General features: G+C 26.0%; 2 protein-coding genes across 5 annotated transcripts in view; both read right to left on the bottom strand.

Moving 5' to 3' along the window:
* Positions 1–947: 947 nt before the first annotated feature.
* LOC100212147 (tRNA methyltransferase 10 homolog A) overlaps positions 948–12373 on the bottom strand; it is a 12333-nt gene continuing 907 nt past the window's right edge. Inside the window, exons 1-2 of one of the 4 annotated variants that reach the window (XM_065803788.1) lie at positions 12313–12373; positions 948–1104 (exon numbers count right to left, since the gene is read on the bottom strand). The exon at positions 12313–12373 is cut by the window's right edge and continues 907 nt beyond it. In XM_065803788.1, coding sequence (XP_065659860.1) covers positions 12360–12373 — 14 coding nt within the window. In that variant the 3' untranslated portion in view covers positions 948–1104; positions 12313–12359. Of the gene's footprint in view, positions 1105–11348; positions 11484–11506; positions 11742–12312 lie in introns of those variants that run through there. The other 3 variants (XM_065803790.1, XM_065803789.1, XM_065803787.1) reach the window with 3 other exon arrangements.
* On the bottom strand, positions 5941–7641 carry LOC136083332 (uncharacterized). Its single transcript, XM_065802728.1, has 2 exons — positions 7152–7641; positions 5941–7010 (listed from the first exon to the last, which is right to left on the bottom strand). Exons 1-2 carry the CDS (start codon positions 7639–7641, stop codon positions 5941–5943), a joined length of 1560 nt encoding a protein of 519 aa, XP_065658800.1.

Genomic DNA, 12373 nt, shown 5'->3' with positions numbered 1-12373 from the left:
GTATAGTTAACAAAACAATTTTTTTCAATAACAAAATTTTTAATGTTAAAATCAAAAAACAAGCCAAAGTTTTACGTTTGTATTAATAGTATGGAACAATTTTTATTTATTTAAAGAAAGTTAACTCATATGTGTTGGGTATTTTTAAATTCTATTTAAGATTTATTTGAAATTAGTCTGAAAATTTGGATTCATCAAAGAAAGTAAATGCTTATATATCTTTAAGTTACTTGGTTACTCTTTTAAAAAACAGCAAAATAAAATTAGTACGCGATTTTGTAAAACAAAGAAGTAATTAGATATAATTAATAATATAGATTAAAATATATTTATTTTTTAATAAATTGTGTTTTTGTTTGTTAAAGTTAACACAGAAAAAGACACGCTGCTTTCAAAATGAAAAAGCAGAAAAGTTTTACCAGAGTAAATCTGACCCTGAAAATCTTGAAAAAAATTTAATGATTACAAAGGTAAGCTTGCAAAGAAAGCTATATGTTTGATTTATGAAATAACAATATAATTCTTTGGAATATGATACACATTTATCTAATTAAACTACTATTAATTATAATCGATATATATTAATTTTAAAACTATTTCTAAAAATACGCATTTTTACAAAAAAATTAGGGTTTGGAATATTTACAACAACAGAAATAGACAAGGGTGAATATGTTGCTGTTTACAAGGAGTCTTAAAAAAAAAAAATGAAATGAAAGAGCTTGAAGAAATTTATGAAAATGAAGGCTCTGGGTTGTATGCATTTAGTTTCAAGCACAACAATGAAGCATATTGGTAAAATTTGTTTAATAACAAATACAACTTACGTATAAGATTTTGGTTTTAGTTTGTTGACTTAACTAAAAGATATTTATTTACTTTTAATATCAATATTGGCTCAAATATATGGAGATTTTTATAATCATCTAAAATAAAACTAATCTAACTCGAATTTATTAAATTTTTTTTATTATTCAAATATTTAGTATTGATGCAACCAAAGATGATGTTTCTTTTGGTAGGCTAGTTAATGATTCTAAATACTTTACTAACTGTAAAATGGAAAAGTTAACCATAAAGAATGTCCCATTTCTTCGCCTCTTCCTAATAAGAAAAATAGAAAAATTTACTCACAGCTGTAAGTTAATTTTTTTTGTATTAGTTTATTTTGTACTACTTAAATAAAACTTTATTCTATAGAATTATAAAACAATATTTATAAATTTTTTAGGTAAAATACATTTAATATAAATACTTTGATTTACATTTGATTTATGAAATAGCGTTATTTTCTTAAAGCACACTTGTAGTCAAGTTGATAGAAATTTTATAACAGTTAATTTTTTTATTTTATGAAGAAAAAGATATTGTACCAGAAGTTTAAAGAAGAAAAAAGAAAAAATTAGTTTATAAAATTGAATTTATGTATAGAAATTCTAAATCTTGCTTTTGTTTGCAAATATATTTCCTCCAAATATCTACTTTTAGTTTTCAGAATGTGTATCGTTTAAGAAAACTTATTTTTATTTTTTAAAATTATAAAATTCAAATTTCTTATTCGCTTAAGTTAGATTTAATTGAATAAGAAATTTGAAAAATTTTGATTATAGTTTAAGCAACAAATTAACATGAAATTTTCATCATGATATGTTTTGGCTGCCAGTGTAAATTTTTAGTATCTTATCTAACCAAAAACTTTTTGTCAAATTTTAATCAGGTTCAGATATTCATCTGAACCTGATTAAAATTTGACAAAAAGTAGTAAATACATTTAAATTAACTTTATGCGACTTTGCCAATTACTTTGCAGAAAAATATTTTCAGATTTAAAAACTCATTTACAAATGACTAGCAAATAAAAATTTATATTAAACCAAATTTACTCAGGAATATTTTGAAGAAAGCTTTATTGAAATAAAAAGTTTTAAACATTATGATATAAAATAAAAGTACTTTTTACTTCCGCGCCAAAAACTTTATTCCGTATGATCCTTAGAGTTTTTAATTTAAAACATGCATAAATATAAAGGGTTCGCAAGAGCTTTAGATCAAAAACAACTCAATTTTTTTTATAATTTGAAAAATATTATTTGGCTTTTTATTATAAGCGTTCAAAAAAGTTTTTAAATTTCTAAAATATAGTTTTATAGCTATTTCAAACTTTGTTTTTAGTTAGTATTACTTATTTAATTAGAAATTGTTTAGTAAGTATAAATATAAATATAAATAGAAGAAACTTTTAGCATTTTTAAAATCTTAACTTATATTTGATTGCAGAGCAAGGATCGAATATTCGAGTAGTTAATTTAGTTGAAGACAATAAATCCAGAGAAAGGACTTACTAGCCACGGCAACGTTTAATTGAAATATTGGAAAAATCTTCGTAAAACAAATTTATTTAGTTATTATTTTAAGTTATTAAAAATTTTATTAAGGTAATGTTTTTATGTATAAAAAATCCGTTGGTATCTGAAATTATTATTAATAGTTTTTTTGTTTATAATCATAAAACAAGTGGTTACTTTAACACCAAGCGTCTAACATTCCGTAAATAATATTGATTTACATAAATATTTTTGCATAAATTATTTTTTTCTAGTTGCTATCTAAATCCATTTAAAAATACTTTAAATGAAAAAATCTCATTTTTATTTATTTATTATTATTATAATTTTTTTTAGCAGGACAATAATGCAAATAATTCAAATTTGTTTTTAACGGAAACGAGTGATGTGGTTGACTATTGTCAGCACTTTTGTTCAGGTATTTTTTGTTTAATTGTTTTTTAAAAGTACCATTTATTTTAAAATTTGTTTTTAGTTTAATTGTTTCAATATTTTAAAAAAACTACCTATTTAAGTTTTGTTGTTATTACAGGATTTTATCAATAGCTCAACAATCATTATATTCACCCCTATTAGCAGTACTGTTAATGACTTATCGGCTGAACCTCAGGTTAAAAATTATACTAGCATTTTAGGGAATTAATAATATTACGAGATCACTAAAAGTTTTTATTTTTTCAGTAGCATTATTCAAAAAATTTTTCAACTTACTAAAAAAAAAGTTTGTCGTTATTATAGAATACGGTCAATAGTTCTTCATTCCCTGAATTATGTAAAGTGAGTAGTATCATTAATGGTGTTTCGGAAGAAGCTCAGGTAGAAAATGGAATTGATTGTTTGTTAAAAGGCAAACTTTATCTTAAATTTTCTCGTTCTCTAACCAATATCAAATTATAAATATTCGTTTTAATTTAGAACTTTATCAACACTTTAACAAATTCCGGGTTGAGTTACATAAGCAGAAACGGTAATTGTATATCGGAATCTCAGGTAAAAAATAAAAAAAATTTTATCGTTGTTGGATTTTTTAAAATTTTTTTTGAGATGTTAGTTTGACTTTTAAACATATTTGTAAACATGTTTTTTCTACTTGATAAAACTCTTTTACTAATTTTTCTATAGAACTCAATAAAAGATCCTTAAACCTTTTTGTCTTCAACACTGAATGACCAAAATTTAAGTTTCACCGACTTGAATAAAAGAAGCAATCTAAATAACGAAGAGAAAGTAAATAAAAGTAATCATAAAGTAAAAAAAGTAAGTTTTATAATGCTAGCAAACTGATTATGGTTTTATAAATGAATACAATCCGATATCAATTTTTTTTTATTTTCTAGGGTTCAAAACAGAGCGTAACAGGCTGTTTCAATCTTTTAAAAAAGATGGTATTCGTAATTTTAATTTGAAACAAATTGATTTAAAAGTTTCTCACTTTGAAAGAGAGCGAAGTCAACGAAAGTGTAAAAATCTAGTTATGTGTTCGTTGTGTCATGGTTTTTATTCAAAATCTTATTACTCACGTCTTATGAATGTATGTGGAAAAGATTCTTCTTAGTCAAAACGTGCAGTACTGGTTGAAATCCTTACTGATAAATTGCAAGAAGGATTAAGTCAAAATTTTAAAACTGAAAATTTGCAAGTAATTAGAGATGATCCTATTGGCATTACTGCGAAGAGTGACCAAACAATTTTGATGATTGGGTCACTACTTTACGAGAAAGTGAGAAGAAAACTTAGCAAAAAAAGTGAAGTTCAAAATTCTGTTTGAAATGACATGAGACGATTAAGCCATTTATACTCGCATTTTAAAAATTACGATATAAAACCAGATACGTATTCTGAAAATCAAAAATCAGGGTTAAAAGCTGCCTTATATTAGCTAATTACTAGCAGTGTAAAAAAATGTTTCAGAAATTTTTTGGCTCAAGATAATGATGATTCGGCTAAATTAATCTCTGAATTTTTAGTACTTCTACAACTTCGTAAAGAAGAGATATTTGGGGATGCAACATATGATTTAAATGAACGCAGAAACATTAGTTTAAAGAAACCATCAAAACTACCAATTGAATCAGATGTCCAAATGATACGTAATTATTCCATATCTATGGTGGAATTGTACAAAGAGGATAACTTTTTCTTTTGGGATCTTCACGCTTACGTTGAACTGCGTGATGTTGCATGTACAAGGCTTATTTTATTTAATGATAGACGAGGCGGTGAGCCTGCCCGTCTTTTGTTACGCAAGTGGTTTGAAGCAGCAAAGGATGCATGGTTGGATAAACAACGTACTGAAGATTTAACAGAGATAAATGAAACAAACATGAAAATAACTTACCAAAGTGGTAAAGGTTCAAATCACCTTGTCCCTGTTTTGATTCCCGAAGATGTCCGTGCTATGGAAATTTTATCCGATCCAGTTGTTAGAAGCAATGTGGGAGTTCTGGAATCAAATATTTACGTATTTTCTAGTTGTCAAAGTTTAGAAAAGCATTGTTTAGGCTGGCATAGCTTAATTAATGTTTGTGATAAATTGCTCATTATAAATAAGTCTAGATTAACTGGTACAACAAACAGACATAGATTAAGCACGCTTATGGCTGCGATAAATCTTAATGATTTAGAAAAAAGTTTAGTTTTTAAACAATTTGGTCATAGCAAAAATACAAATGAAAATATTTATCAAGCACCAGCCGCCCACCAACAAATTTTGTCTACAGGAAAACACTTGTTGGCTATCGATGCAGGTTTAAAGCAGTTTTTGTGTCATTAGAGTATAACTAAACAAATATAAGATATAGTTTTTTAGATATTTATATATTTATAAAAGAATTTAATATATAATACTTTAAAAGAAATTTTGTTCATTGTCGTTTATTAAAAGATTTGCTTAAGTTTAGTTTTAAATTGATTAAGCGAAGAAAGTGTTTTAAGATCATTATTTATAAGTGTATTCCAGAGTATAGGTCCTCGGTTTGTGATTGAGTATTTAGTGGCAGAATAGTAGGTTTTGGATTGAGTATAGTTATTATTTGAAAATCTTGTGCTGTATATATGATTTATTTTTATAAATAAAGAGTTGAATAAATATGGTGCCATTTTTTTATCAAGTTTAAAAATAAATATAAGAACATGATAGAGATTTAATTTATAAACATTTAGAATATTAAGTTTACTAAAAAGTATTTTTGAATGAGAGAAGCGATTTTCATTTGTAATAATCCTAATGGCGTGTTTTTGTTTACATAGAAGTTTACTTAGCTTTGTAACATTGGTGCTGCACCAAGCAATGTTAGCATAGTTTAGGTAACAGTGTATAAATGAAAAGTATATGTATTTAAGACAAGATTGGTTTAAGAACTGTTCAGCTTTATACAATATACCAATATTTTTAGAAACCTTATTCTCAATAACACTTATATGTTCTCTCCATGTAACATTTTCATCGAGTATTACGCTTAAAAACTTTAACGATATTTCTCTTTTTATTATATTTTTATCAATATAAAGGTTTGGAAGTTTAAGTGGAATATTTTCTTTTTTATGAACACGATGGAATAATGTGTATTTGGTTTTAGTAATGTTTAAAGATAATTTATTGGCTTTGGGTTAGGTTATCAAGTTCTTTGTTAACTGTTAAAAATAAAATATTAATGTCTTCATGAGAATAAAACAAATTCGTATCATCGGCGAATAAAGTGGTGTTTAAAATATTAGAAAATTTATATAAGTCATTGACATAAATTAGAAACAAAAGGGGCCCTAGAATTGATCCCTGGGGAACACCGCATGTAATAATTATATTATCCGTTTTATCACCATCGTAAGAAATATATTGCTTCCTATTAGACAAGTAACTATTAAACCAAGCCAAGTTGGAATTTTTGATGCCATAGAACTCGAGTTTGGACAAAAGAATTAAATGATCGACAGTATCAAAGGCTTTACTTAGATCTATGAAAAGACCTAAAGTATATTTTTTTTCATTGAAACCTTTAAATATATCGTGGACAAGATGTAAGATTGCATGATCAGTAGAATGACCAGATTTAAAACCAAATTGTTTATTGTACAAAATATTATATTGGATTAAGAAAGAATAGAGTCTATTATACATAATTCGTTCAAGAACTTTTGAAATACATGTAAGAACAGAGATCGGCCTATAATTAGTAATGTCACTAGGATCGCCTGATTTGAAAATAGGGACCACCCTAGCAATTTTTATTTTTTCTGGAAAAACTCCCTCTTTTAAAGATAAGTTGAAGATACACAAAAGCGGGATTGTAATCAGTTTTATTGAATTTATAATGATGTTACCACTTATATTGTCAACACCTATACTTTTTTCGGGCTTAATCGAAGAAACTGCGCATAGCAATTCTTCTTCAGTTAGATTATCATTAGGCATAATATTAGTTTTATTAGAGACTAAGTATGCATCAAAGTTGATCTTAAAGGATTCAATTTTTGATGCTAAAGACGGACCAATATTAATAAGAAATTTATTAAGTGCTTCAGCCTCTAATTCTTTTTCTATAACATAGTTGTCTTTGAATTTAAGAATTTTCGGAAAATTATTTCTCTCTGGATTATTTTCACCAATAACTTTGTTAATTATGCGCCAAGTACTTTGAGGATCATTTGAATGCTTTTTTAGTTGATCTGAATAGTAGTTTTTTTTTTATCTTTTTATAATTGACTCAAAGAGTCGTTTGTAGTTTTTATAATTGCTTTCATTACGTAGGGGTTTTTTTAAGAAATTTATTATTAATCTTTGTTTTATTTTAGAAGATTTAAGGATACCCTTAGTTATCCAAAAATTTGATAACGTTTTTGATTTAACTAATTTTATAATTTCAGGAAATGATTTGTTATAATATTTATAATTTTCTGATATAAATATATCGTAGGCTTTATTAGCGTTTAGATTCAATAACAAGTCATCCCATTTAACACTTGATAAAAGGTCATGAAAATGGTTAACTGAAGAGTTGTTTATTATTCTTGTTTTTATTTTTTTTATTTTTTTCGCAATCACTTTTATTATATTTTTGAACCACGATGATATGGGAAAATGATCAGAAATATCTTTTTTTAATATTCCTGTTTTTATCTTTATATTTATAAAGTCATTGGTGATAATTGGATCTATCGAAGTTTCACCTTTGTTGGTTATGCGAGTGGGTTTGTTGATGACAGGAATGTAGCTATTTTCAAAAATGACGTTAAAAAATTGTTTAATGTTTTTATTTGAGTCATAATCCAAAATATTGAGGTTCAGGTCACCAACCATGTAAACAGTTTTTTTTTAAATATAATTATTTTTAATGACGTTTCTAATGTGGTCTTCAAACACTTTAATAGAACCTGAAGGTGGTCTGTATAAAGCATGGACTATTATATTTTTGGAGGTTTTATTAACGAGTTCGATGCACAATGACTCATAATCATTAGTGGTTGAACTTAAATCTGACTTAACTTTGTACAGTTGTGAGTTTTTAATAAAAGTACACGAACCCCCGCCTACCTTGCCCGAGGTCCTAATTTGGTGAATCACTTTATAATTTGGTAAATGGAAATTATAATTTTTCTCGATATTTTTATCATCACACCATGTCTCGCTGAGACAAATAATTTGAAAATTCATATTAACTTTATACAAAAATTGTTTTAATGAATCAAAATTTTTTTGTAGACTTCTAATATTAACATGAAGAATAGAGAACGAGTCGTTCTCCATTCCTTCAATTATATTTTTTGAATTTACGTTATAATATAATGGGTTAATATTTTTTATTAAATCGTTGTTAAAAAAATTAATATCCGGATCAGAATGTTTTTTTAAAAGTATTGATTTTTTAGTTAGTAATGAACTAAGTTCGAAGTTTTTCAAAGGAGGATCGTCAGCCATTTTAAATAAGAGTAATATTAAAATATAGAATATAGTTTTTAATAGCTGGGTTGCTTATTTTTAAATTCTTTAACAATAAGTTTGTCATAAATAATAATTAAATATTCATCATTCTTTCGGTGTAACTTCATTTTGTCTACTAATTTTTTTCTTATTTCATTTGTTTTGAAAAAGAAATCTTCATTGATGTACGTTCCGGAACCTTTAAGCTTATTAGCAGCATGCAACGCTTTAACTTTGTCCTTATAATGAAGTAATTTAACGACTATTGTCCTTGATTTGTTACCATCCTTTTTACCAGTTCTATGAGCTTTTTCTATATTTATATTACTTAGAGAAAGATTGTTTTCAAATAAACTTATTACTTTTTTTTCAGTGTCGTCCCAATTTTCATTTTCGTTTTCGGTAATTCCATCACTTCGCAGATTGTTTCTCCTAAGCCTGTCCTCCAATTGCCTTAACTTTATATTTTCACCTCCACTAAGGCTATTTTTATTATAAATTTTTTTTTCCAGCTCAGTTACTTTTTTTCCTTGAATGTCCTGTGTGACCGTTAAACTTTCTTCTTTATCTTTATTTACATTTTCCAAGATTTTCATTCGTTCACGTAATATTTTAAATTCGGCTTTTAACTTTCCATTTTCCTTTTCTAAGAAATCGCATTTTTCTTTTGAATTATTTGCTTCTTTTAATAATATGTCAATTCTGTCATTTGTTAACTTTAGGTTTCCAAATATAATTTTTAAAATGTCATTTTGTTGTTTTATAAACATTTCTTGAAAGATTTTACGAACCATATTTATTGATATGACTAATTCATCTGTTTCGATATTAGAGTCGTTATTTTTCTTAAAATCACTATTATTTTTCTTATCCATTGTAATAGATTATTATTAATAGATAAATATATATTATAATATATATATTTATAACTTACTTTTTGAATGAAAACTTTTGATGTGGATAATGAGAAATGTTCAAATTTAATACTAAAAACTTAAAAATACTAAGTAGTTTTTTCGTTTTAACTCAAACCTTGGAACGATAAAAGTTCAATTTTTTTGAATTTAAATTACAGAAAAATGTTTAGTATTGTTAAAATATTAAAAAATTTTACCATATATTTTTTTTATTCAAAAAACAATTAAAACCACTGCTTTTTTAGGACTTTAAACTAGGTAATTTCAATGAAAATCACTGGGTAATTTGAGCATGCTCATATTACACAAAAATGGCATCTTTAAATAAAGTCAAAACTAAACAGTTCTATGCATTGTTTTTTAAACGAAAATGGATCGGATTTTTAGCTAACATATTTTTACTTACGAAAAAATTTCATTATTTTAGCACCAAAATTTCGCGCCACAGATTTATTCATGCGTGATATTATTTTGACAGCGCATAATATTTAACGGCGTTTTATTTAGTTGAAAGCCACTAATTACTGCATATAGATTTACGCTAATAGCACTGTTTCCTGTAATCACCACATAAAATCAATTCAAAAAATACATAGCAACTTTGACTTCACGGCTTACATCTAAAAAATCTTCAAGTATGCTCATATTACCAAGGTGCTCATATACCCTAACCTACTCTCTCTCTCTCTCTCTCTCTCTCTCTCTCTCTCTCTCTCTCTCTCTCTCTCTCTCTATATATATATATATATATATATATATATAAAATATTTTAATTAAAAAAATACAACTTTTTTATGGTACTTAAAGTTTCATGTCCTTCGGCAATCATTCAGTTATGTTTAAAATCATTAAAATCAACACCGTTATAAGAAAAACAAATGCGTTGCAACGATTGAGAAAAAACGTCAGTTTTCACGCCAAACGGAAATTTATTTAACCGGTGTCGAAATTTGATAACAAAAATCATTTTCTGTGCCTACATGTCAAAACCATTTCAATTTTTTTATTTAACAAGGGTTCTTTATTTTAATGATACTCCACTTAATTATAGGTTTAATAAAGAAAGTTCAGTGTTCTTTTTATACCTAAGCTAAAAGATTTTATGTGGTTCATAAACCAGGTTCAAAAAGTATCAGTAAAAATATCGACACTGGAATAACATTCTACAAATTTCTAGTACCAAAATAAACTTTAAAAAAATTATTAATTTTAAAATAATATTTAAAAAAATTATTCAAAGAAAAAAAATACAAAAACAGGACAAAACAATCTATATCTTGCCGAACCAAACATATTAGTTGATGTATGTAAATTTTATTGCACCTATTTTCAATATTTCAATCTATTTATTGTGTGTACGTAGTTATTAAGGTGCTCCAAGAAGTCCTAACGGTCTTATCACAAAGCATTTAATTAGGATGTTCATAAATTTAAATAAAAAGTTCATAAATTCGTCATCTTATCACGTGACCGGAACAATTTCTGCCTCCAATTTTAAAAAATTTTATAAAACCTACTAACTACTCTAATTAAAGTAATGAGAATTTAACACGCATCGGAAAAAAATATTCCTAAAAAAGTTAAACCCAAAAGACAACATCTATTAAGAACAACTGAAAACGATGCGTATAAAATTGCGTTAATAATATCCAAAAACCAATCGGCGTTTTTAAAATACGAGATGTAAATAAAAGCTTAGTTTTCCCCCGTTTTAAAGATTTTTTGTTGTTGAGTTGTTATATAAAAAGCCATCTTGCCCCGTTTTTTCCTAGCGCTTTTTTAAATGCGATTTCATTAGTTTAATTTAATCGGCTTTAAATTTAGTCTACATTAAACCAGTGAAAACATTTTGAAAATACTAGTTTAGTATTGCAAAATCAACACTACTGCTAATTTATAAAATAAAAGCCTCATGATTTTTTACAATATTTATATTGTTATATATTTTCGTTCATAGGCTCATCATGTTCCAAATATATATATATATATATACACTTAGTTATATACTTAATTTCTCTTCAACATATATATATATATATATATATGTTCTTCAACATATACATATATATATATATATATATATATATATATATATATATATATATATATATATATATATATATATATACACATATACTTAGTTTCTCCGCGCAGCGGCCTTGCTCGGCAAGTTTCGTGTTTCGGAGTTAAAGAGTTGAGAGAGGGTTGCACCACGAATAACAACTAAAAAATAAAAAACACAAAAAAAATGAGTAGCCTCCTCGACTGTAGTGACCCCCCTCGGGCCTTGGGGAGGTGAATAATCTAAAAAAAAAAAGAAAAAAAAATATATATATATAATATAACCCAAATGTTATATAATATCTAGTGCTGCTGACTAGAATAAGAAAATCGATTTAAAAAAAATAAACCATTATCATCTATAATTCAAAAAATGCTCCTATTTCCTTAACAGAAACTTTTTCAAGCCATAAAGTAACATTAATTAAAAAACAAAACAAACAAAAAGTTTTTTTTTGTTGCTTATTCTCCAAGCTCAAGTTTTTCCTTAGTCGACAATGCCTGAAAAATTAAAAACAATTGTTGTTAATATTACAATTTTTGATTCAAAGAAATATTTGTTTAAAGAAACCTAATTAAGAAGACTGATTAAACATTAAAGTTGAACAAAAAAAAATAAGAAAGATTAAAACCTGTACGAAAACCTGTAAAAAAGATTTTTTTTAAAAGATACATAATATTAAAGTAAATTCAAAAAAATAAAACATATTTCTAAAAAGTAAAAGGTAAGTAGCCTTTGATAAGGAAGAAGGCGTGGTTGGTAAGAAAGGAGGCGTAAACTTCCTATTTAAATGCTCTTCCGCGGTAATCTGTGACAAGACCGTTAGGTCTTCTAGGGGCTTTTAAAAAAAAATTAAAAAAAAAAAAAAGAAAGAAAAAAATACACCAAGTTAATAAGATGTGTAATACCAAACTAGTATAAATGGGTTGGGGATTCTTTATTTCTATTTTATTTTAAATTAAAATGGTTTTGGATTTTAAGTAAATCTTTTTTTTAATAACAGACTTATGCTTATAAAGTACTCAAGCCAATTCCTTTAAAAAATTGTTACAAGTTGCAAATAAATAATACCTTTAATTTTGTTAAAAATTTCAATTATCTCCAAGAAGTCATTTAAGTTACGATATATCTT

Source organism: Hydra vulgaris, chromosome 08, assembly GCF_038396675.1.
Source record: "Hydra vulgaris chromosome 08, alternate assembly HydraT2T_AEP".
NCBI lineage: Eukaryota > Metazoa > Cnidaria > Hydrozoa > Anthoathecata > Hydridae > Hydra > Hydra vulgaris.
The sequence above is the reverse complement of the archived record's forward strand: the minus strand, read 5'-3'. Positions and strand labels throughout refer to the sequence as shown.